Source organism: Medicago truncatula, chromosome 4 (genome assembly GCF_003473485.1).
Source record: "Medicago truncatula cultivar Jemalong A17 chromosome 4, MtrunA17r5.0-ANR, whole genome shotgun sequence".
Taxonomy (NCBI): domain Eukaryota; kingdom Viridiplantae; phylum Streptophyta; class Magnoliopsida; order Fabales; family Fabaceae; genus Medicago; species Medicago truncatula.
The window spans coordinates 31,028,276-31,055,972 of record NC_053045.1 but is presented as its reverse complement, the minus strand read 5'-3'; the positions used below and the strand labels follow the sequence as shown (position 1 = coordinate 31,055,972).

At 34.3% G+C, this 27,697-nt stretch overlaps 1 protein-coding gene across 1 annotated transcript; it reads left to right on the top strand.

The window, feature by feature from the left end:
- LOC11412126 (DNA-directed RNA polymerase III subunit 1) lies at positions 1–27,697 on the top strand. The gene is made up of 27 exons (XM_024781856.2): positions 1–217; positions 297–426; positions 1,723–1,875; positions 2,629–2,794; positions 3,953–4,140; positions 4,293–4,399; positions 8,410–8,500; positions 8,914–9,129; positions 9,343–9,491; positions 9,592–9,733; positions 9,810–9,950; positions 10,378–10,566; positions 10,970–11,186; positions 12,761–12,854; positions 13,172–13,406; positions 13,583–13,774; positions 17,588–17,686; positions 21,413–21,616; positions 21,743–22,027; positions 22,975–23,122; positions 23,248–23,399; positions 24,623–24,778; positions 24,862–24,978; positions 25,091–25,185; positions 25,808–26,012; positions 26,123–26,325; positions 27,488–27,697. The coding sequence occupies exons 1-27, from the start codon at positions 144–146 to the stop codon at positions 27,540–27,542; spliced, it is 4,203 nt and encodes a 1,400-aa protein (XP_024637624.1). The 5' UTR covers positions 1–143; the 3' UTR covers positions 27,543–27,697.

Below are 27,697 nucleotides of genomic sequence, written 5' to 3'. Positions count from 1 at the left end.
TCACCGCCACATACAAATTTCTTAAACCCTGAAACCTTCGTCACTATCACACACACTTCACAGCGCCGTCACCAATCTTTACCTTAATTCCTCTCTCCGCCATAACCGCCGCCGTCGCGTAACCGTATTTCCGTTCAACGGCGATGAATAAACCAAAAAGCGACGGTGTAATCTTCACTAAGGAACCTTACATCGAAGATACAGGACCACGCAAAATGTAATCAATTTCTTCATCATTCATCACATTTCGTTGATTCATTTTCATTTTGTTGATTTTTGTTTTTTGATTTTTGTAGTGCAGGAATTACGTTTTCGACGCTATCGGATACAGATATTATCAACATTGGTGAAACTCAAGTGTGGAAAGATTCCTACTATGATGCATTTCGAAAAGCCGTTGATGGCGGCGTGTTGGATCCTCGGCTGGTACCGTCTATTTCTTCAATTCTATTAAATTTTTTACTCTTAGGTTATGTTTGGATAAGCATTAGCGTTTGTCATATTAGTGTTTATGTATGAGCTATTTGTACAACAAGAGATGAAATTAAGTTAAACATTTTTTTTTTCTTTCTTTTTTCTTTCTGTGAGTGCAACTCAGATGGTAAAAGACTGCAGTAACATTTGATTTGTTACGCAGGGGAAGTTGGTTTGAAGTTGCAATTCTCCATTTAGCGTTTGTGACTTTCGCTCCTAGGCTCTTTAGAACAAAAAATAAAAATAAAAATAAATTATAAGTGTTTTATATAACCTAAAAGCTGTTTCCATAAGCTATTATGAAAAACTTATGAATATAAGCTGAAAACATCAGATAGATGTGCACAAGCTTTTTCCACAAGCTCTCCGATGAAAAAGTCTCACAAGTACTTATGTAGTAGATAAGCTCAAATAAGCCAATCCAAATAGGTCTCAAGTAAGGTTAGATTTACTTATTTAATGGTTAGGTTGCTTTTGCCAATGGTGACTGTTAAGAGTCCCACATCAGATATGACATGGCCTGACAATGTGTTTATAAGTGGGGGTAATCCTCACCTCACAAGCCGGTTTTGTGGGGTTGTGTTAGGCCCAACCACGATTTCTAAGAGTGACATTTAGTGTCCTGGGATCCTAAGGCTCTGTTTGGGAGTTTGGAGGGGTGGGGAAGGGAGGGCTTAGAAAAAAAACAAGGAAGAAAGAAGTGGAAAGAATGAAGAGCTTTGAGAGGGGAGGGCTTTGAGGGGTTTAGTTTTCTTCATAATACAAAATCCCCCTAATTTGGGGGAACTAAATATTGGAGGAGGGTTTTGGTAAATTTTCCAAATCCAATATATATTGTTATAACACTTGGAAAATTAAAAGTATATTAACCATACGTATTCTTTTATCATTCACTAGAAAAACACACACTCAATTTTTTTGAAAGATTTCTTTATTTTTTCCTCTAATCTCATCCCTCCAAAGCCCTCCCCTCCCTTCCCCTCCAAACTCCCAAACAAAGCCTAAGTATTTGGCATATTTGGTGTTCTTAGATTTTTGGACTGTTACCTAAAAAGTGATTAAAAACATCTTCATTTGGAACTTGTATGGATTTTTGTGTTATTTTTCCATTAATTGAAGTTAGGTTGATAAAATACATTGTTTTGACTTTTCATCTGTTTGATGTGTATTTTCCTTTTATAATGCACATGTCTTTTCCTGCATAGAATAGAATGTTATAATAATGAACATTGTTTTCATGCAATTCAGGGCCCTGCTAATAAGAGTAGTCCTTCCTGTGCAACATGCCACGGGAATTTTACTGATTGTCAAGGGCACTACGGATACTTACCACTTGCCCAACCTGTTTTCAATGTCGGATTCTTAAGTACAATTGTAAAAATACTGAAGTGCATTTGTAAGGTATCCATATCTTCAGATATTCCTTATCTACTCTGGAGTTTGTTTTTTCTGCTTTATTTTCATCAATACAATGATTCTCTTGTTTTAGTCATTTCTATCAAATTTACTTATAACTACTTACAGAGCATGCTTATGTTGATGACACTATTTTTATATGTTTAGTCTTAGGAATTAGTCTTTTGAAGAACTGTTAAGTTTCCTGCTGTAAGAACTCTAACTCAAAGTACCATTAAACCTTTGGTTTGGTGGTCATCCACTTGGTGATAATGGGACAATTTTCCTTGTTTGGGATCGAGCCTCCATTTGCACCAGGAAAAGAGCGAAAATTTATAAGAATGTTGACATTGCTATCTTGATTCAAATTTGAGCTTTGTTTAGTTTATGCTTTTTTGTAGTCTGTTGCTTTCATCAACTTATAAAAAGAGCTGCGTGACCAAACATGATTGCTATTTTATCTGAAAATTTTAGTGTTTATAGACATATATTATGTAGTACTTAGACAAAAAGAAAATTGAAAAAAAGTTAGGTCACAACTCATTCAAAGTTAGTTGTAATGTGTAAAAATCCATTTATGGATTTCATACTCATTACATGTGGAAATTCTATTTTACCCATGTATTCTTTCTTTTTCATGCTACATTTGTGTAATACAAAATTATGCATGCTTTTCAGGTTTCAGTACGTAGTTGTTTTGAATTTGTGTTTCTTAATACCCTGCTTGAACTATATGACATTGTTTGAAGTTTTTTCCAGAAATGTGCTCGTATTCTCCTTCCTGAAAAAGACTGTAAAAAATGGTTGGTGAAAATGAGAAACCCCAAATTGGATGGGCTGCAGAAGATGAATATGCTTGAATCTATAATGAAAAAGTTTAAATCTGCTAAACAAATAGAGTGCCCAAGATGTGGATATATCAATGGTATGTTTCATGCTTGATTCTAATGACTTCAACATTGTAATTGTTTACGAAGGTAGTATTTTGGCGACTTAATTTCCTTATTCGATAGAAACATAATTGCTTCCACTTCCTTAGGAGCCGATTCCATATTAAATAAGGGAATATCAGTTATGGGAACTCATTCAGTACATTTGACAGTAGTTTGTCAGAGGATTAATCCGTTGGGAAATCCTTGGAGGAGATACCTCTCCCCTATTTTTGTTCATTCAATTCAATGAGATTGTTCTTTCATCAATCCTGATCCCTAACATCTTATGAAGACGTGAACAACCTTTATATGACATAAGATATTAACTGGCATTTAAAAGATACGATCATGCTTGCCTCAACAGTTTTGGGATCAGAGATTTGATAAAATTCTATTTCTGTTGTTAGCTTGGATAGCAGTTTGCATGATGCTATAAGCTAAGTAGCTATCAGGGGCTCAACATGTAGTAAGCTTCCATGGTAGGGATTGCATTGCTTGAGGCTGAACAAATTTTTTCTCTAAGGCTTACATGATACTCCCTCCGTCCCAAATTGTAAGACGTTTTGACAATTTCACACGTATTAAGAAATGTAATTAATATTGCGTGGGGAAGAGAAATTATGAGTTGTTTTACAAAATTATCCCTAATAAATGGTATGGAAAAGATAAATGAAATAATTGAAAGAAGAGAGAGTAATTAATAGTTAAGGATATAATAGGAAAAGTAACATAAATATTTCATTGGTATTGTAAAGCGACATATAATTTGGGACAAATTTTTTTTCTAAAGCGACATACAATTTGGGACGGAGGGAGTAGTAAGCAAGCAACCTTCCTCTCTTTCCCCCCTATCAAAAGAAACATAACATTATTTTATAAGAGCCAAATATTTGCACCAAGGCCTGTTTCTTTGTTCTTTTTAATTGTGCATTTTTTAGTTGAAAAATATATGTTAACATGTGTTTTTTAAAAGTTTTTTTTTTATTATTTATTTATTTATTTTTAAAATTTATTATAGAACTTGTACAGATGTGCCCTACTTCATAGCCATCATAGGAGTGAGGATTGAATATGACTTTATGGCTTAATTAATGTTGAGATAATATTTTTTTATCTGCATGATGATTTTGGTGATGAATCTTGTGATACAGGTGCAGTAAAGCACAATAAGCCTACCCTGAGCATTGTTCATGACTGCTCGAAGGCTAACAATGATGATGTTGCAGAGCTCCAATCAGCTCTTCCTCATATAAACAATTATAGGGCATGCAACGACTTGACTTCTCGACCTCTTAACCCTGTCGTGGTTCTTGAATTGTTTAAAAAGATGCATGGCGAGGTAGACTTTTATACTAATTTAGATGTTTTTGGGTTGCTTTTCTTTCTCTCTTTCATTTTGAGTAAGTATTCTTGTGTTCTAAGACATTATGAATGCCAAGCAGAGGTTTACTCTAACCTCAAGCTGATAAATTTTGTTACTCTTTGTTGTAGGACTGTAAATTACTTTACATTGCTGAAAAACCAGAGAATCTCATCATAACAAACATTGCTGTGCCACCTATAGTTATCCGACCTTCAGTCATGATGGATGGACAGAGGTAAATGCCAGTTTGGATGTATTTATGTATTTCTCTCCCTTTATCATGATTTGATTTCTGTTGGGCCTTTTACACATGTATTATAGAAGAAAAGATGGTGAGCGAGCGGGCTAGAGTATTTGGTCACAGAATTATGCGTGGAAAATATGAATGCTGCTAGGTGTAGGGGGGATATAATTGTGGACGAGTGTAACAAAATATGAACATGTGCAACATGATATTTGAGAGGACAAGTGTATAATGAAATGATATAAACAAGGACCAGGGGGTGGGAAATAGCAGAGAGAAATAACCGAATTTTAGAGAGAGAATTGGTTGCCAGCCATCTCGTATTTGAAAAGCCATCATTTTCTCAACACTCTCTTTGTCATTTGATTCAATAGAACTCTGATAGATAGATGCATATTTGATAAGTGTTGATGACTATCAGATTGAGTATCAGAGTGGAAAAAGCCAGTTGATAACGAACCACCACCACCACCACTACTAGTTCTAAGCCATCTGCAGCAATGAATCAACAGTTTGAAAGGCTTAGCTCAGGGAGGATTTAGCAACATTAGGAACATCCAATCCATCTACTGGTACAGTTAATTTAGCACTACTACTACTAACTTCTTCGAATCAAATAATCATTTGGATCAACCATAGCCACATGGCCCACACCTTCATTTTCTTCCTCATTTGGATACCAATCATCATCAAAATTGAAAGCTTCAATGTTTAGCCCGGTGGTCTTTTCAACCTTCACTTTTCCCAATCTTGCATTTACACAACGTTATTCATAGTCTTTTGCATTTAATTGGTTTCTTTTCTTGGTGTGGACCTAAACATTACAAAATTAAATTTAGTTACTTAACACACTATGAACAACTGAATTTACTAAATAATAATTTCCATAATTATTTTTTGGATAGGAAAATGTTAGTACATTAGTAGTTATATGTTAATATTTTGTCCTTCACCAGGGTTTGAACCCCAGTTCTTTAACTCCTTCAACTCTTTTAACCCTTAGCTCAAACCAATTGTGCTACTCAACCCCTTCAATAGTGGTATCCATAATGATTTGAAATCATACCATCTCAAAGGCACTTAAGTTCCACTCACAACCAGAACTACAAATGAAATTCAACACATGAACAACAAAAATTTGCAACTTTGCGGCCACAACTATAAGATTCCCACTGCTGTGCCAATGTCTTGTTTAAGTCCTAGTTGAGCTATTTCATCCCTAAAAAACCCTGTTTTATTCCTGAAATACTCAAAGCTGCAATCAATTTTATTCTCCAATTCCATACCTCCTCCCATCATCCTTCTTACTTCTTAGTCAGGCATACATCCCTTGCTTATTAGCTTAAAAATTAGGTTAGTGATGTAGCATTAAGATAATGATCTACAACATGCAAATGTATGTGCAATAATTCATCTGTCCCATCTTTCATCAATAAATTTTCATTAAGGTAGGTAACAAAAGATGATGTTTTTAAATCAATAGTATATATTTTACAGTTAACTAATGGATGATATTTATAATTTTATATTCTTTTATTTCTTATTATGGAAGTCTTCTTGTATATGCTCTTTTGTAGTTATTATATATTTTGCAGTTAACTAATGTTTAGCCTGGCTAGCTTATCATTTGAATCCCGTATGCAACTTATCCGATTCTTTGAGGAGTTCTTGTCAATGACTATATTTTAAACTTGTTAGTAGAGTAACCTTCCATAATCATGGATACACAATTTCCTTCTGTGCGTACACATACACCGATACGTCTCGATGCATGGTCAATATGTATTAGTAGAGTTTCAAACACCATTTTTTCTTTTTAAAATTCTGATACGTAATGGCCACTGTCCACACGTCATGGATACTCGACATGCTGTCAGAAACTCATCAGCCTCTAAAAAGATGAGACGGTATTTTTTTTCTTCGTTTTCCGACAGTGGAGCCTCTCTAGGTGTAAAATGGCTTTAAGAGAAAGACTCATTTTATTTGTATACACTTTTTTAATCTAATAGTCTAATTAAATATTAATAACGACATGATAATGACACATACATCTTATTCTTTAATTGAATAATATTTATAAAGTAACCTAATAATTAATATATTTTCTTATGGTGTAATTTTTTTTTTACTCGTGCGTTCAATCAAATCACATCATAGTGCCATTTTTGTGGGCTAGTTTTTAAAATAATCTTCACAAATATCTACATGACGTGATTTGATTGTATGCACGTGTAATTAAGTTTTACACTATCGGTGTATACAAATTAAATTCAAATACAATATGTTTAGTCCGTTTGTGAAAATATATTTAGTCATGTTTCTCTTTGGTGTTTTAGGTTTTGAATTTTTGAATTATAATAATATATGTATCATATTTTGGTGACAGACAGTTTGGGCCCTTAAGGCCCATTCATAAGAAAAGTCGGGTCTTACCTTAAACTTTTGGAAAAAAAAAAAAGTAGTATTAACACACAAATAAAAAAAAAACTTATTTAGTAATAATATACCTATAATTGAATATAAACATAATAATAAAACAAACAAATACTTAAATAATAGTCTTCATAAAAAAACTAAAATAATAATAAAGCATTTAGCATATAAATATTATGATAAGTATAGTGTAAATTATTTATTAATAAATATAAATAAAATTTTCAAATTGCGGCCATCCTGCTCTCCTCTACCATTCTATCCTGATTTTTGGGTCGACCACTCCGCCCCTTATCCGGGATTGACAACATAGTTTGGAACAACTCTAGCTCTTCAACTTTGGTGCATACTAAATGGTGCTTAAATCGATAAACACCTCCTATATACACATTTTCACTACATTTTTCTTGCATTGCCATCCACCCTAATACCATGTTGCCATCCCACACCCCGTTTGTGCTCAGAAAAACTTTTTGGAAGATTTTTGCGTCTAGAGACCATAAATAAAAAATAAGTGTCAATAATGGTAAAAATAGTATACTATTTTAGTAAATATTATAGATTGTTTTAGTTCATGTACGATAGTTTTTATGGTTATGTGTGTGTATGTGTAATAGTGTTTTTTTTCCCTTCGGTAGAGTCGTGTTACGATCTTTCACCTCCCTCCATCCTATGTAGGATCTTGTGTTTGACTGCATTGCTTACACTCTCCACACTTGCATTTGATCCTCCCATTGAAGCCAAAGCTTTACTGCTAGTACTAGCGGCCTCTAACCTATTCCCACCCTCCATGAATTGCAACAAAGACATAGAGATGCCCTGGAAACAGAGAGAGTTGTGACTTGTGAGTGACAAAGAAATGTGAGAGGCATAATGCTACAACAGAAGCGCTGAGAGGTTGAGAACTGTGCATGACTGCAAGAAAGATAGTGAGAGGCAAAGAGCTGTGTGACTACAAGAGAGTGTTGAGCTGTGCAAGAGAGAAGAAAGAAACATGTGAGTGTTCATTGGCTGCATTTTAGGGTTTTGAAGGATTTCAATCAATCAGGTTGCGCATACTTGACTTGGATCTGGAACAGAAAAATGGGTGATATCTAAAAAAAAGAAGCAATTTTACAATCTGCCATGTTGCCCAAAATGATCTTACCTAAAATGCAATCTTGCACACAATTCAGATTGTTCCAAATGTCTAAGATTGTAAAATCATGCGATCCTACGAGTTAAATAGCAATTTTGACATTGTCTTGGAGAGTCGTTTGGAAGTGGGATGGAATTCCTGGCCTCATCCAGGAGGGCAAAGATCATTAGTTTGAGGAGTTAATGTGATTTGTTACAGAATACATTGGGACCATTCAAAATGTGAAGTTCAGCTGGGAAGGGATATTTTTCAATAGTCACAATTGGAACGATAATGGAGGGTCCATTTGTGCCAAGGAGTTGCACAAGAAAATGATTTGATGGCTTGGATTATTCCAAATCTGATCCCTTTTCTGTTTATCTGCTTCATTCATTTTTTCTTTCAAAATAATATTATTGATGCTTATGATTTTACTCTTGATTTTTGGCAGTAATGAAAATGACATAACAGAGAAGCTAAAGAAAATAATCCAGGCAAATGCTATCATGCAACAAGAGTCAGTCGAGACACAAAAATATCAGGTATAGTAGGACACTGTAAGTGATAAAAAATTGTAAAGGTGATCTTTGATTCTTCATAATGCGTCCACTATTGATAATGCGAAACCTTTTTTCTGAACCCTTTGCTACACAACACACAAGTGCGTCCACTGTTGATAATTTCGACTATACATTATGGTGTTCTTTGATTCTTGTTGCTGACCCCATCCAGCAGTAAAAGGCTTTGATTGTCACTGTTGTTAAAACTGATAATACTGAACTATAGAATTTATTCCTGTTGTAATATTGAATTGAAATGTATACAGTCTAGACATTGGTTTTGCAGTTTGCTTGGAGCTGTACATTTATTTGCTCTCTTCTTGGTTTTTCTATTTCTTCTCGGATTTTCCAGGATGTAATTTGTTTTTTTTCTTGTGTTGATGATTTTGGTTCAGGATGGTTATCTTATGCTTCAATTCGAGGTTGCTCAATACATAAATAGTGATGTTAAAGGTGGACCATACAATCCTCAAATGAGCAAGTCTTTAACCGGTTTTATTCAGCGCATTAAAGGGAAGCAAGGTCGTTTTCGTAGCAATCTGTCTGGAAAACGTGTTGAGTATACTGGCAGGACAGTTATTTCACCTGATCCTAATCTAAAGATTACTGAGGTAAGACATTTCAATTTTGCCAGATGTAATTTCTGTTCTTTACATGAAGCACAAGTGACAAGCCTATAACTAATAGAATACAAATATTTATCACTCATAACAACAAAGCTATGCTCATTGAAAATACTATAGTTCCGATGAAATCAATAATACAAGAAAGTTCCTTCTCTCTTTCAAGGTTCAAGTTTATGCCTTCTAACCTTTTCGCTTTAGGTTGCAATACCCATCCATATGGCTCGCATTTTGACTTATCCTGAGCGTGTTACACATCACAACATAGAAAAGTTGAGACAATGTGTGAGAAATGGTCCCGATAAGTATCCTGGTGCAAGGATGCTTAAAGAGGCTGGAGGTAACTCATGGTTAGTGCTGTTCCATTTTTTTCCTATGTGATCTTATGTCAAGCCAAATTTATCTTTCTTGCCACATTATCTTTTATTTAGAGCCAATTGTTTTTTGCAGGAATTTGAGAGTTTCTAGTAGGACGCGCCGTGCCGATGAACTGAAATTTGGTGATATTGTTGAACGCCATATAGAAGATGGAGATATTGTTATTTTCAACAGGCAACCAAGCTTGCACCGAATGTCTATGATGAGTCATAGGGTAATTTATCAAAATATAAATGTAGAATATCATCTAATTTGGATAGCATTGCTTTAATATCTTTTTGCACATGCAGGCAAGGGTTATGCCTTGGAGAACATTGAGATTTAATGAATCCGTATGTAATCCATATAATGCTGATTTTGATGGCGACGAAATGAACCTACATGTTCCACAGACTGAGGAGGCTCGAACAGAGGCTCTTTTGTTGATGACGGTAAAATCAAAGGATCAATTTTGCCCCCGTGTTTTATTGGATTGCAACTTGACTATTTTAATGCTTATAGGTTCATTTTTTTACTACATAATTCTTTTATTAAATAACACTTTCATATACATATGCTTATAGGTATAACTACAATTCCATTTGATTTTGCTTATATAAAATAACTTTTTCAGCTAAATGCTTCCTTTCCAACTTTTTGATTGAAAATTTCTTTAAATAAAATAAGCAATTCCCAAGATGTACTACGGTTAGAAGAATTCTGTTAAATATTGTTTAACTACCATTATTTACACCTTTATATATTCTGTTATTTGTTCAATAAAGATTTTGATGGTCAATAATTGTAGATATCTGAAGACGCCGCATTCGGTTATTTGTAAATTTCAGTAGACCTTACGGACATTTTGCTTATTTTCAGGTGCAAAACAATTTGTGCACACCAAAAAATGGGGAAATTCTAGTTGCCTCTACGCAAGACTTCTTAACCTCTTCCTTTCTCATAACTAGGAAAGATACTTTTTATGATCGTTCTTCATTTTCACTTATTTGCTCATACATGGGGGATGGTATGGATCCTATTGATTTGCCAACTCCTGCAATTATTAAGGTGAGAATCTTAGATTATAAATATGATACTTTTTCCAATAACTTTCTGGGATATTGATTTTGCTTTGAGGATCTTCAAAACCATGGGAGATCCCTAAGGAGAATATAACATCTCCTTTCTGTTATTTTCTTCCTTGTGTTACTTTATTTTAATTAATGGCTAAGATTTGTATATGTGTGTCTGTGTATGTATGTATATATATGCATATTCTTTTAAATCAGCGTTGTCTTTCATGCCAAGAATAGATTAGTAGCTGTGTTGAGTTTTTCATCCTTGATTTTATAAGCCCCATATGAACAAAAATTTGTCTGATGATTCAATCATGTTTTGCTAATTTATACTGAAAGTATGCATATATTTGTTTGGGTCTTTACATTCATGTCTGCAATTACTTTTTTTGCAGCCAGTTGAACTCTGGAGTGGTAAACAGTTATTTAGCATTTTATTGCGCCCACATGCAAATGTGAGGGTCTATGTGAACCTCACTGTAAAGGAGAAAAATTACGGCTCAAAGCTTGATGATAGGGAAAGAGAATTCAAAACAATGTGCCCGGATGATGGATTTGTTTATTTTCGCAATAGTGAGTTAATCTCCGGACAACTTGGAAAGGTGACTTTAGGTTAGTCATTCCAAATTTTCTTTTAACTTTTTGCTCATTTCATTTCATAATGGTATTCTCAAGAAGACTGACTAAATATTAATGAATATTAATGAACTCAAGTATACATCATGGTAGTCAGAATCTAGATTTTACGAATAATCGGTAACAGGAAACAAAATTATATATCATAACATTAATCATAAGATTATACAAAATTCATAAATCTCAAAAATATGCACATAAAAAAGCATAAGTCGGAACAAGAAAACATTAAATCACGCTTAAAATACTTAAGTTAAAATTCATGAGCATAGCTCACATAACATAACATAACATCATAGTTGCATAAGCCTCAAACAAAACAACTAAAGATAGTAAAGAACTAGTAAAAAACACCAAGAACACCTAATCTTCAAACTGATAATAATCTCCAACTTGTCCACTTCCTTCACCATCCAAATTATTAAGATGCTTCCCTATCTTTTCTTGGGGTGGAAGTGGAACACCATCAATGTCATCCTCAATAACATTAACATCATCTTCAACAGAATTTGGGGTACCATTTTCCTCCACAATCCACTCATTATCTGATGAGACATCACGAAGATTTAATTCTTGAAGTGGTCTCTGAAATAGTTTCTTCTTGGATAATTTTGCATCTGCCATGATAAAAACTACATCATTCACTGTTTCTTTCTTCAAATGGTTTCTTCTTTTTGTATGGACCTAATACATACAAATGCAAATATGATGAGCAAACTAGTAAATATGTATTTTACAATTCAAATTCCACATTTTTAATTCTTACCATTTCAAAAGCGCTCCCAGTTACACTCACATTTGGAGGAACTACATGTCAAACTTAGTATACGAATTGAAAACTTTTGCAGCTCTGGATATTCTTCTCCATAAGACTCCCACCAAGCTCCTGGAGTCTTTTTTCCAAGTGCCCTGATAGCCATGGGCTTGGCAAACATATTTTGCTGCAACTTGAAATGTTCAAGTTGAAGATCAATAGTAGTTTGTTCTTCTGGATCACTCACCATCCTTTCTAAAAGACTCATTTGACCCTTCATAACTTCCAAATCAGCTTTAAAATTAGGACCATACTGCAATTCAGGGTTAGGGAAATATCCTGCAGCAAGTAAAGGCCTATGCAGCTGGTTGTCCTACCTTTCATCAATGATGTTCCATATAGGCTAATAACTAAATTATAGAATAAATTGAACTATTTCATCCATCTTCTTGATGATCTTGTCTGCTGTTTTTGATACAGCGGATGCATCAAAGATACAGATCTTATTTATTAAATATCAATATCTCAACATTAGCATCTACAATGTAGAATTGAGACTGGAAAGTTTTTTTCCAGTCTCACGAGTTCTTAAAAATTATGTCAACTAACCATTAATTTTACTGGAATGCTCATTTGATAATGAGTATGAATCAGTGGTTTAGTTATTTTCAATTTAGCAAGCTTAGTTTGTTAGAATTAGTTGTTGTAGTTTTAATTGTACACATTTTGTTTACCTGTGATGGATTCATGCTTTTGCATTTTAGTTGGTTACCTGCTTTCCTTTGCTTGTGTTCAGGAAATGGCAACAAGGATGGACTTTTCTCTGTGCTACTAAGAGATTATAAATCAGATGCTGCTGCTTCTTGCATGAACCGTCTTGCTAAATTAAGGTAATTATGTTTGCTTTAATTGCAAACTGATTGTCTAAATATCATAAAATGCCAGAACTTCAAAATAAAAACCTTAGATGGGTTGCTTAACTAAGAAGCAAGCTTGACTAAACCGTTGAGGACTTGAAGTGCCTTTTGCAAAGTCAGGGTTTGATTTTGCTTACAAAGCACTTGTGAGCAGAGGTAGCATCTATTAAAATATAACTTCTATTGATAGCTAGCTGCCAGTCTACGCATTTTGATGTTATATTTTGAATCCATTTGATGGCTTGATTTACACAACTTATATTTTGATGAACATTTTTGCTTTGATGTAGTGCTCGGTGGATAGGTAATCATGGGTTCTCGATAGGCATTGATGACGTCCAACCTAAAGATAAACTGATCAAAGGGAAAGAAGAAACGATCGATGATGGTTACAAGAAGTGTGATGGTTTTATAGAAGCTTTCAATAGTGGAAAGCTAGAACTCTTACCTGGTTGTGATGCTGCTCAGACATTAGAGTCTAAGATATTTGGTACATTAAATGGCTTACGTGATACAACAGGGAAGGTAATCCATTATTTTTCAGAAAGTATGATGTCTTTGTATTTTGACATGTTCGCCACTGAGTACAAATGGCAAATCTTATATTCACAATTTGTTTTTGTATGAGGTACCCTGAACCTTGTAGGAAGAAAAACTATTTTATTTTGATTCTCCTTGTCTATAATGTCTTATATTCCCAGGTTTGCATGAAAACATTACACTGGCGGAATAGTCCATTGATCATGTCGCAGTGTGGCTCCAAAGGATCTCCTATTAATATCTGTCAAATGGTTGCCTGTGTTGGTCAACAGTCGGTTGGAGGTTGTCGTGCTACTAATGGGTTCATAGATCGGAATCTTCCTCATTTCCCTAAACACGCGAACACCCCTGATGTATGTTTAGTTCTTGTGATTTACAACTCTATTATTAGTATTCATGTAAAACCCAATCCTTCCTACTCACGCTTTATTGCTTATTTTCTTTGATTTCTACACTTTTTCCACATTGCATTTATGTTAATAAAATCATGAGTAACTTGACAAATAATAGATGGCTAACATATTTCTTACATATCATATCTATCTAGAAAGGCTGGTTAGTTCCTTCGCATTGTTGTATTTCTTCGGCTGAAAGTTGTGATTAGTGACCAAATGCTACTGATGTTGGCAAATGGGTAATCCTACCTAAGATCAAGTGGAGGGGGGTGGGGTGGCGATGATCATAACCCAGATCATATCATAATTTCTTACATGAATATAGACCTATGAAATAATAGAGTGATAGAGAAAAAAAACAGAGTTTGGGAATTCCCTTGTCAACGAAATACGAAGTGATAGGGATAAATATAGATATGGCCCATATAGCAAAAAAATCTATTCGGCAAAACAACAACAAAAGGAGAGGGCTGCACACTGAGAGGGAGAGCTTTACACTAATAAAAGACGAGGGTGTCAACAGAGAGCACTCGATTTCACAGTCAAACCAGAGAGAGAGGCTTGAGCTTTTAGAGAGCACTGGTTCACAACTTTATAACGAAGAGAGGGTGAGGGATTTCAGAGAGTGGGTGAGAGGCTATGAAGCACAAACTTCGACACACATCGACACTACTAATGTAAAAAATATAGGGCACCGATACTGATACACACACAGAGATATATAAAATTTATTAAGATATATATATATATATATATATATATATATATATATATATATATATATATATATTGAGAATAAAAAAGTATATGTGCATTTAAATTGAGCAATTTGTTTCATTACTAAAAAGAAATCCAGAACAATATATTATACTATTTCACCGATACTACTCGTGTTTTAGAATTTTAGTGATACTAGGGTAAATTTGTCATTGATACTTGACCAAGATATTTGTATACTTTGACCAAACACCTCCTCCTTCAGCTAGCTACGTATAACTTGGATACAATTTTTTCAAAAATTCGGTTACTTAATCCTTTGGTTAGAATATCTGCAGGTTGTCCTTTTGAGGCTACATGTGGAGTTCAAATCATATCACAATCAAGCTTTTCCCTTGATAAAATGTCTGTCCACCTGTCGCGTTTCGCTCGATCATGTAGATAAGCTATGCTGATTGCTGTTTTCTTATCATAACATAGCTTCATAGGCACATCTTATTTACTCGTCAACTCATTCCAAATTATTTTGAGCCAAAGTAAGAATAAACAACTTGTGTCATAGCCTAAAACTCGATTTCAACATTAGAACAAGCCCCACATTCTACTTTGTTCCTCTAAGATACTAGATTTCCTCCAAGTAAAGTACCTAGTATTGAATTCTTGTTAGTAGTTCTTCTTGCACAAACAACATCAATGTAAGCCTCAAGAGTTGCAAATAAAACTCATCTTCCTGGAGTTCCCATAAGTAAATGATCCTCTCAGGTTGCGCATAAGTTTTCTTACTAGTTTAGTAAAGGTTAAATTGGATTTTTGGTCCCTTAACTATTTTGCTAGTATCGCTTTGGTCCCTTAATTAAAATTTGATTTATTTTGGTATCTTAACTTTCTATCCATTACACATTTTGGTCCTTTCCGTTAGTTTTAATTCAAAAACGTTAGGGTTTCTTCATTTTCTTCTGAAATTTTCCTGGGATTTTTGTTGTTGAAGGTTGAAGGAGATGATATGAAGATGAAGAAGAGGGGAAGAAGATGAAGAAACCCTAACATTTTTGAATTAAAACTAACATAAAGGACCAAAATGTGTAACGGAGAGAAAGTTAAGATACCAAAATAAATCAAATTTTAATTAAGGGACCAAAGCTATACTAGCAAAATAGTTAAGGGACCAAAAATCCAATTCAGCCTTGTCTTACCTGTCTTGTTGACTAAACTTTAGCTTTTCCCTTTCCCATCATCACACTTCTGCGAGTTTACTCTCTTCTAACTTCTGCAAAGATCTCATTTAGCTAAGGTTGCTCTCCTAATGGTTCTGCCACAAACTTCATCTAGCTACTCATTTAGATGCAAGAAATTGAGATATTCTTCCTTCCACTGTTTGTTGATGGTGTTTGGCATCCTTTGCTTACTTATATTTGTAAGTTTAGTATATATCAAGGTCTTGCCGTATCTTCTTTAAAGTGCGGAAGTATTTTATCACGTTGTTTGTTAGCTCCCTTTTGAATTTCTCTAACTTGTAATGATGGTTTATAAAAGCAAGTTTTATTCCCAAGATCTTTATACATTTCAATGACACTGTCCCACAATTCTTTGGGCGGGCAATAGCACTAGGGATGGCAATTAGACCCAGGTCCGATGGGTATCCGTAAAAATTACCCGCAATGGGTAGGGTAAATCCCCGCTATCATGGGTATGGGCATGGGTCCGGGTAATTACCCGCAAACTTAAAAGGGTACGGACACGGGTATGGGCACTATACTACCCATCCCCGCAACCCGCACATATGTATTTATATAATATAATAAATAATTTATATATTAATTAATTAATTTACCTAACTATTTAAGCTTAAACCTAAACCTAAAAATTGCTTATTATAGTAACCTAAACCTAGCCTTCTGCTGCGTTGAATCTTTTCAGTCTGCCTGCATTTCGTTGCTTTTTGTTATCCATCTCTTCCGCTTCCAGGTAACTATTTCTTGAATCTTATACTTCTAAAGGGATGACAATTGGATACAAGTCTGATGGGTACCCGCAAAATACTACGATACATATTGTTTTTTATTTGGCTAAATACTACGATTCATATTATTTTATGAGTTGATTTGAAATTTTTTGGATCATAGTTTTATTTCAATTGTGGGTTTTTTTATTGTTTTTTCATAGTTAAAATGCGGGTAATGGGTGCGGGTATGGGCACTTAGGTGCCCATAGGGTATGGGGAAGGGCACTAAAGTTGTTGCCCACGAGGGTACGGGTATTTTTTACAAACGCGGGTATGGGGATGGGTACTATAGTACCCTACCCATTGGGTACCCATTGCCATCCCTAAATAGCACATATAATTGTTGATGTGAGAGATTGATTATGTGAGAAATGACTAAAGGAAATTTTTTGGTCTTTTGATGGAAACAAATTACGTCAACAAAACATCTGTTGTTTGCATCATAGATATTCAAATTGGTTAGATTACTAAATTACTGCAATGTTTAAATAAAGGTCTATTTACAATAATTAGTCAAACGGTATAAACTTTTAAATAAAATTTACTAGGTGAGTATTGTATGTTTAGGATGTATAATAGAAAAATGATATATACTAAGGATAACTCCTAATCATGATCCCAAAAAAAATAAAAATATAAACTAGTTAACTTCTTAGATGTGCGCAGCACAGTACACCACAGACACGGTTGTTTATGTCACTAACATTAAAGTTGGAGATTTGAGAAGCTAATGATGGATTTCTTTATCATCATCATCATCATCATCATTTTGAATCCTTGTTATATATTGACAAGGAACTGTAAATTATCTTTGTTGGACAATGTCTTTATTCCACGTGACGTGACACATAAATTTGTTTTTATTAAGACCAAAGTAAATTTGCTTTTGTATATTCACCTGATCGTTGAATCTGTATTACATATTGCAGCAATAACTGTCATTTTATTGTTTGTCTCTACTTGTAAACATGTGTTTTTTGTTCTCACCTTCATAATGCATTAGAGTTTGCTGCTGTCCTACATTTTGAACTGTTATATTACTCTTGATGCAGGCTAAAGGTTTTGTTAAAGATTCCTTTTTCACTGGATTGTCAGCTACTGAGTTTTTCTTCCATACAATGGGAGGGAGAGAAGGGCTCGTTGATACAGCGGTAGGGTTCATATTTTGAATTTATTATGCATAAGATATTTTTAATCAATAATTTGTTTGATTACATGAGCAGTTGAAAGTTATAGGTTCGGGTAAGTGCTATGGTAATTTTAAGGAGAGACTTTATCATGAACTCAAATGGGCTTGTATGGGTGACAAATTTACTACTCCCTCCGTTCCTTTTTAAGTGTCTCTTTTGGAGAATTTTTTTGTTTCTATTTAACTGTCACTTTCAAAGTTCAATGCAACATTACATGATGTTTTATCAATATTACCCTTAATTATTTATTGCAGATAGAGAAATATATGAAATAATATATTAAATGAATAAGGTCATTATAGTAAAAGTATAACTTATTGCATCAAAAGTAGTAGCAATTATTGGTTGTCTTGGTTTGTGTAAAATGTCAAAATGTGACAATTAAAAAGGAACGGAGGTAGTATTTGTAACAAAAAATAAGCAAAATAAATCCCTAAAGTTAAATGTTTTCGGTCTAAATTTTGAACCAAATGCAATTGAACTTTTGGATCCTTTTGCTTATATTTTTGTTATAGATTGAGTACAATTTTACTAAAACCAACTAACTTATATTTAGTATAATTAATGGAGAATGGATTTATGGTGCATGTTTTTCGTGTGGTTATGAAATTATTGAAGGTGTAGAATTTGTGTCTAATTCAGACACAACTTCAGACCATACTCACCTCTATTTATAATAGCATGTACAATAAATACAATAAATGCTAATTGATATGATTTGCCAATTTAAATCTTAATCTATGATTCTAGCATACCCTTTAGCTAAAGATTACTGAGCTTCAAGTTTGTTACTACGGGTGGGTGTACTGTAGAGAAAATAGAAACAATAACGCTATACTTGCTCTGGAGAAGGTGTGGAGGAGAAGAGAAACATGGGTTGAAGCACCAGTAAATGTACTCAGTTGGATGGAAATGTCGACAGACTAAGAAGAGCTAATAAGAGGACACCTGCTCCAAATAAGATGTAGAGACAGACTACAGAGCAGAAAGACAATGTAGAAAATAATATGGGTGGTATATTATTATGAATGAAAATGGGCTCCTTTTATAGAAGAGAATACAATCAGTCAACTCCTTGATTTTTGGAGTGATATAAAGACAAATAAATAATATATTTTGACAGACAAGCATAATATAATGTGGAGACGAGTTACAAGTAGAAAGTCTTAGAAATCGTGGTTGGGCCTAACACAACCCGACAAAACCGGCTTGTGAGGTGAGGATTGCCCCCACTTATAAACACGTTGTCAGGCCATCTCCTATCCGATGTGGGACTCTTGATAGAAAGTGGTACCAATGAAGAGTCTAGCATGACCACACAGGTTTATTGGTAGGGCAGGGTATGCACCATATGCGGTGTGCATACAATTTATAAAATAGTAGGTTGTCTATAGAGAAAGTAGAAAGAGGAGACATGAGAATAATGTAATGGGATACCAAAGAGGAGACATAAGATAGCATATTGTTTGGAATATGTGATTTCACTACTTAAAGAGTATATGGAATACCAAACTGTGTTTTAATTTCCTAATAAAAGTGCTCAAAGATGGATAGTAATTCAAACCTATTTTGCATCAAAAATAACCACATATGTGAAAAATAGTCAATAAAAGTAACAAAGTATTTAGACCCAGGAGTAGAAATAGCAAGAGAAGAACAACAAATATCAAAGTAAATTCCCAACTCGTTTTTTGACACGATTGGGAAACAAACTACCTAGTTGACATGACTCATAATGCAGATTAGGAGAGGTTTTGCACAAACTTCTAGAGGTTGGAAAGAGCATGCTTACTCAACTGAGTATGTATGGTAAGAGGGGGGACCAATGGTAGAACAAACACGTCATGGAGTAGATATAGTTAATAAAGGCCGTTAGACTCACATTTGATGCCAATTGTCCATCTTAAACTCTGGTTCTGCAGAATAACAATGTCTTCAGTAATGGTAATAACAGAATCATCATCCGAGTTAACCGGCTAACGGAAACGTAGTTGAAGGAATACCTAGGGACATAAAGGACATAATGGACTGATAACTAAAGGAGGGTGTTGGCGGTCCCATTCCCTTGTGATTGGGAACTTTTAGTAATTACTATAGAAATAATAGGACTGATAATTAGTCGGAGTGACTTTCCATGATGGGTCAAAGAATCGAGAAAATGGCACTGAACGTTGACAAAATGAGGCCAAAAACTGTGTTCTAATTCATGAAGACACGTCCCTGACCTGCAAAAGTACCAAAAAATTACAAATCCTTGTAGAGTAAAGGGGGTCAAGGACTGTGCCTAAAGAATCAGACAGAAGAGTCGTTGGATGTGCCTCCAGCGGGAGAGTTGTATATATAAGGATCAGGGAAATAAATATAGGAAACATTATCATTATTTACACGATATGATAGGATATGATATCCCTATGCGATATATACAGAGATTATAATATATTTCAACAAATACATCTTGTTACAGATAGAAGTGAAGGGAGTGAATTAGAACCGAGGAAAATATGAACACACCAAAAGGATGATCCGACGGTGTAGAACTTGAAAGCATGCCGAAATTATGACATAATAGAGGAAAATTGGCTGCAAACACAGCCAGCTTACCTAAATATGGGACCCACTTGCTGAAATTTCCGACAGTAGTGGTGGCTGACAGCAGATGAGCACAAAAATAGTGAAGTTGTGGCCAGGCTCTAATTGTAAGTTGGTGCACATGGCTGCTCCAATGATGGTGTCATTTAGGTGGTTGGGCTTTCAACCTTAATACGATCATGATAATGCTAGTCATGGCTGATGATGTGCGTCGAAGAAGGGTTCAGCATAGAAGAGATGTGTTGCTGGGAAAATGAATTGTTGGAAAATGGTCATTAGAAACATAAGACAAACTGTTTAGGGGGCTCACAAAAAAGATATGCAGAAGTGATGGAACATTATGAAAACTTGTTGGGAAGCTTCTTTGGTGGTGGCTGACTGTGGGTACGATGAACCCCGCTGGTCACATAATCAGAATCGCTTTTGATATCATATTGAGTTTGTGATTTTTGGGTTTAAATCCAAAGCTACTCACGTCTGTGTATGGTATGTAGAATAATGCTAATTCATATAATATTCTAATTTTCTAATTCTAATCTATGAGGTGTCATCTCAGTGGTAAGAGTTTGACCTTGTAATATGAAGGGATGAAGTTCAAATCCAGTCAAAGACGGTTGTAAAATTGGTCATTAGTGCACTTCAATTAATAATAATATAATTTTATTGTATGATTCTAATCCTATAAGTCATAATTTTGAATCTTGAATTTCTCAATTGAGAATTAAGGGTTTTTGTTACTTTACCAGTTCAAATGTTTATTGTTACTTTATGGCTGTAGAATTGGATTTCATTTTACTTATACTCGGTGTTGTTTGTGAAGCAAAGTGAGATTGGTGCCTCTCCTTGTCATTACCATTTACCTAGGTTGTAGAAAAATCGGATCAATAAGGCCTTCCTATAACCCTTTTAAATCTTTTTATAAACAAAGAAATTGGTAAAGTCAAATATTAATGATGCATAAGTCACTGATCGTGGTAAAAACATACATGGAGCGTTAACTTTGGTTTGTTGGGCCTCTTAGTTAATTTTTTACCATTTACCGGGACGACAAACATTGTAGTCCATTTTATAAGTTTCTTTACTGCTTGTGTTTTGCAGGTCAAAACTGCAGACACTGGATATATGTCTCGTAGATTAATGAAAGCTCTAGAAGACTTATTTTTACATTATGATTACACCGTAAGAGATACCAATGGTAGTATTGTTCAGTTTTGTTATGGTGATGATGGCATGGATCCAGCAGGCATGGAAGGAAAAAATGGAAAACCATTAAATTTTGATCGGTTATTTCTCAGAAGCAAGGTTTAAAAGATTCCTTTGTTGTTTTATTTAGTTTCATATTTTCTTGACTCTTGCAATTTTCTGAGGAAGATGGATCTTGTTAATTTCTTCTATATCTCTCTGAATTCCACTGTCTATGAATTGTAGGCCATATGTCCCGCTGATGGCAATGATGTAATCTTATCTTCTTCAGATGTGTGTAAAGTACTTCACGAGAAGCTTTCAGAAGTTGGCATGTCTATGTTAGTGGAGAAGAATGCTTCAGACAAGGATATAACATCAGACATAGGCTTCTCTGCTGATTTTCTAAAATCTCTACAATCTTTTGTCGAAAAAAATACAACATTAACAAAAAGTATCGGTGAGGACGATTCTAGTAATTTGAAGAACTTTCTTCCAAAGATATCTGGAATCAGTCGCAGACAACTAGAGGTATTTATTTGATGGTCTTGGCTTAACGTTTCTCCTTCGTTATTCTTTTATGCTTCCGTTTGGTCATTCTAATTTTGTTGTTTTATAAGCAAGTCTTAACAATCTAATTTGCTTATGTTAAATATACTTGTTAATTTTTCTTTTGATACTATGTTCTCAATGTCGTGGATGTGTTTTACTCCCTCTGTATTTAATTATGTTACTTTGGAAAAAATATTTATGATTTATTATATTTCAGTTTACAATACCAATGTGTCATTAATGTTTCTTTTCCTATCACGCCCTTTACCTTTTATTACTCTCTCTTCTTTCAATTCTTATGATCTTTTTCCCATGTTATTAATGTGGGATAATTTTGTTAAACCATTCATAATTTATCTTTGCAATACAAAATTAATTGCATTTCTTAATATATGTGAATATTGCAAATTACTTATAATAAAATACAGAGGGAGTACGGAAGAAGTGTATTGGAAAACCATGTCCCACATAGATTAAAGATAAGGCCTAGCTAGAGTTTATAAAGAGAGACATCCCTCACCTTACAAGCCGGTTTTGTACGGTTGAGTTAGGCCCACCCCAATTTATAAGAAAGTTAAAGGACAATCTAAACTGTTTAAAGAGTGCTAATGTAAACGGACAATCTAAACTAGTGTTTTAAAAACTTATTTATTTGCATAAGTTGTTTTATATAAGCTCTAAAATAAGCTAATCCAAACGGGCCCTTTGTGTTTTAAGCTGTTAGTGTCATTGTCAATTCTTGTGCGTTGATGTAATTGTTTGTTCACAATAAATACGATCATTTTTGCCTCTACAAAAAAGGGAACTCTTGAGGTCTACACCTTCTGTTTGTTTTTAAGGTTTTGCCTCCATATTTTCTTTACGTTTCATGTGTTTGTTTGTATTGGTTTGGTACTGATTCCCTCATATATGCTGTTTTTATTCAGGTTTTTCTAGATATTTGTCTATCACGTTATCGTTTAAAAAAAATCGAGGCTGGAACTCCAATTGGTGCAATTGGAGCTCATAGTATTGGAGAACCTGGGACTCAGATGACTTTGAAAACTTTTCACTTTGCTGGGGTTGCAAGCATGAGTATCCTTTCTTTGACTATGTTGTCCATATGTTGATCATTAATGTTCTGCCAAATGCTTGCTGGAATTTCAGCATTCTGTTGCACATTGATTGGTTTTGAATGTTGTTCCTTAATCTTTTATTAGATGTTACTCTTGGAGTTCCTCGCATCATAGAAATAATAAATGGAGCATCCAATATTAAGACACCGATCATTACTGCAATACTTGAGAGGGATGATAATGCAAAAACTGCAAAGATAGTGAAAGGATGCATAGAAAAAACAAATTTAGGCCAGGTATGTAGTTGTGTGAGTTGTTATGTGTCTAATTGACCACACTGATAGTATATTTATATTCATATGAGTTGACTACAATAGATATCGTAATGAATACTATTAATTATAGTATTAATTAATAAAAGCTAATCAATACTAGTTGACTAATTGATTCTTAAGACTCCCCTCAAGCTAAAGAGCCACTGGATTGTTTGTCGGTGGGTAGAAAAGTCACCACAGATATGATCCATATGCGGGAAGAGTCGCCACCGGATTGATCGTCGTCGGTGGGAAGAAAAGTCACGACTAATATGATCCATATGTGGGAAAAGAGTCACCTCCGGATTGATCATCATAGGTGGCAAGAAAATTCACCACTAATATGATCCATCTGTGGGAAAAATTAACTAGGAACAAACCAATACTAATAGGTGGTGCTGCTGGCGGCAAATGCCGCCGCCGGCAACAATAGTGAAGCACAGAGAAATGTCACAAAATCAGAACCAGCTCTAATACCATGTAAAGGATGTATATTTGTGTGAAGCAACATCTCTCAACCAATGTGAGACTCTTTAAAACACCCCGTCACACCAAACACTATTGGACTTGGTGCGTGGATGTATATGGTGAGTGGCCCGATAGCGGAAACCTGATAGCAGGTAGCCCAACGAGTCTTGTAGGAGGCTCTGATACAATCTTAGAATTTGTGGTTGGACCTAATACAACCGCACAAAACCGGCTTGTGTGGTGAGGATTTCCCCCACTTATAAACACAATTCTAAAGTATTATTCTAACTGTGAAAAGAGTAAAAAATTGATTTGACTATATAGACTATGCTTTAACGCTCTCAATACTATAATCACTAATCATTACAAAATATACGATTGAAAATTACAAATACGAAAATAATATTTATAATACTCTTCCTCAAGATGCTGAATGGATATCTTTTTTGAGCATTATAATCAATTTGTTACCTGAATTGTATCTTTAGTTATCAACCATTATTTTTCCACCAAAAGATTAGTTATCAATCATAAATAGATGTATGTGTTATTGTAAGACTACTGTTTCCATCCTTTCGTTTAGCATGTTGAGGTGCCAACATAGCAGGAATGCCAATTATCCATGTTGATGCTTTGACCTACCCTTCTGTTAAGCCCCATTGCCAGACCACCCATCTTCTAGTCCATTCTTGAAATATCTAATCTCAGATACTATCACTTTGTTCCAATCTATACAGGTTGCGAAGAGTATTAAAGTTGTTTACTCTAACAAATTAGCGGCAGTTTTTATCTCGCTGGACATGGGCATAATCGAAAAGGCAGGACTGAATATAGATGCCAATATTGTGAAAGAATCAATTTTGCAGACTGGAAAACTGAAGTTGAAGCCAGAGGTGAAGAGTACATCTTGTAATTATGAATTTCTATTCTATTCCATTTATGCCGCTAATATTGAAAGCTTTTTTTATTTTTGCAGAATGTTAAGATTTTGGATATTAAAAAGCTTCAAGTGGAACCCCAAGGGTCTAGCCGAAGTGAACTCCTTTTTCAACTTAATAATCTCAAAAATTTGCTTCCATCAGTTGTAGTGAAGGTATGTGTATATGTGTGTGTGTGTCTTTCTTGATAGTTGATACAGTGTTTGTTTTGTCTGGCTTTGTATTTTATATTCAGATGGAAAAACACTTCTTTTTTCTTCTTTGCAGGGAGTTAAAACTGTCGAACGAACTGTCCTAGAAATAAAAAAAATAAAAACAAATAGTGGTAAAGAATCTGAGAAGTACACCTTACTGGCGGAAGGGTTAGTTCATCCTCTGTATTTTGTTATGTACTTTTAATTTCCACTATGGCATATGTTTCCTTGTATACCTTATTGGACTATATTATTGCATTAGTTTTTCTTGATTGAGGGAATGAGTGTTGCACCTAAAGAATGCAGCAGAAGTGTGCTTAGGCGCAGGATGATATTGACTGGGAATATTATTGTTGCTTCATCACTGGTTCTGCTTAAGCTTTCACCAAATATGGATGAAGAAGAACTTCATTTTCTTTCGTAATATAAAGTGATGGGTGGCAAATAGAAGTGTAACAAAATCACTTTATATTCAGATTAACGTGAAATGAAAATCAGGAATATGATTAGAGAGGAGATTATCCTGCTGGGCCCAAAGAAAAAAATGACGGGACAGTCGGGTGCTGTAAGAATAAGGTGGACTGGGGTTAGTGAAAACTAGGTCGACTTCTAATTTTATGTTGTTGTCTGTGTATGCTTTTAAGGAAAAGCAGTGAAAAAATAAAGTAAACTATTGTCATGCTGAAGTAATATTTTGCTTTCACAGCATTCCACTATATTGCTGCTTGTTAATTGTCAAAATCATTAAACGTCATTTTCTAATCTGCATGTATTCATTTTTTCTCGTCAGCAAGGGCCTTAAAGAGGTTATGGGAATTGAAGGGGTTGATGGACATAAAACTGTTACTAATCATATCATTGAATTGATGAACATTCTGGGAATTGAGGCTGCCAGATATGGTATCATTGATCAGATACAGTATACAATGAAACAGCATGGAATGAGTATAGACGTACGCCATATTATGCTTCTAGCAGATATGATGACTGTCAGGGTGAGTTATTTGAAAATTACTATAAGGCCAAATAGTTTAAGTTACAAGTCCCATGTGTGTTTGTGATAAATATGTAGATTTCTACTAATTTATGTGATTTATCAAACTAGGGTCAAGTCCTTGGAATGACAAGACATGGAATTCAAAAGATGGGCAGAAGTGCATTAATGCTTGCATCATTTGAGAGTTCAACAGACTATCTTTTCGATGCATCCTTGCGTGGGAAGGGTGACCCAATTGAAGGAGTGAGTGATTGCATAATCATGGGTAAACCTATTCATATAGGCACTGGAATGATCGAGGTCAAACAAAGGTGAGGCTAAAATACAGTGTGTATGTTTATTTGGTCTATTCAAAATATTCAAGGCTTAAATTTGGCTTGTTACCTGTCATAAGTTTGTTTTTAGATTTGGCATGATCATTGAATGTTTGGTATTCCCGATTAGCAAGTAAACTAAAAATTTGAACTAGTACAAGAAACATGAGACATATAGGCATAGAAATAGATAGCATGAGCTATCTATTTGTATTATATGATTTTTTAAGGTTTAATCTGACTTTTTAGAGAATTCGACCTGATATAGTAGTCTATTAAAATGGTTAGTCCTTGACATGGTATTTGAGTCTTCATGATTAAGGATAGAAAAGTCGGTCTTTGATAATAGAGGAGTGTTATTTGAACAACCATTTGGTTGACAACTTTTGGGACAACCATAATTTACAAAGAAAAAGTTGGTATTTGCACGAAAATCAAAGCAATAAAGAGATAAAGTAAAAAGTAATGTGAGTATGAGAGAGAAAGTTGTTGCAAAAGTTGTCACAAAATGGATGTTCAAATATCATTTCTCTTGATAATATTACATGAAGTGGAAAAGAAAAAACTTGCATCTTTATCTATCATAAATGCTCGTTCTCACCGTGCAATGATTTCATATATATATATATATATATATTTTTTTTTTTTTGTCAAGTAACCTAGTGACTAGAGCTCACACAATTAAATTGTGGAGAAGTGGAGTGTCTGGGGTTCGAACCCCAGCTCCTGCATATAATATGCAATATCCCTACCCCTGCATATGATTTCATTTAATCCAACACTTGTGAATTTTGAAATTTTTATTTAAAAAAAAAGTATACCTTTTTTTAATGGCAAAATAAAAAAGTAATATATATATATATATATATATATGATTTTAATCCATGTAAGTATACTACTTTTCTTTTTTAGTTCTATTAATTTTTGTTTTTAATACTTGCAAATGTACCACTTTTTTTCTTTTAGTCATTGTCAAAATTTGTTGGTATCGAAATTAGTCCCTACATGTGTAACATTCATTTTAGTTCTTATCCAGCTCGTATTGGAGACACTAAAATCACATTTTCTACATATATTACAAGGATTAATTCCTAACATAAATTTTTTATGCATATCATATTTTCATCACATCGGACTTTAGCTGACCCCTCTTTCTTAGGTTGGAACCTCCGGTGTTGCTTCAAGGAGCCAAGCCTATTCTATCTAGTGTTTGAAGTTGTATATTAGCAGCTAGAATGTGGATTAAACATGAAGGATTGCATTGAATGTTTTGAGTTTGAGGTTGTAGAATTTACTCTTGGATCTGATAATATTACATTGCCATAATTATTTTTCATTTACTCGAACATTTCTTGCACTTCATTTTTAA

What these genes read in the sequence shown, in the direction of transcription:
- LOC11412126 (XM_024781856.2), top strand. Translation starts at nt 144, where the DNA reads ATGAATAAACCAAAAAGCGACGGTGTAATCTTCACTAAGGAACCTTAC. An exon ending in TGTCTATGATGAGTCATAGG is followed by an intron (nt 9,734 to 9,809) that starts GTAATTTATCAA and finishes TTGCACATGCAG; the next exon opens with GCAAGGGTTATGCCTTGGAG. An exon ending in TACGTGATACAACAGGGAAG is followed by an intron (nt 13,407 to 13,582) that starts GTAATCCATTAT and finishes TTATATTCCCAG; the next exon opens with GTTTGCATGAAAACATTACA.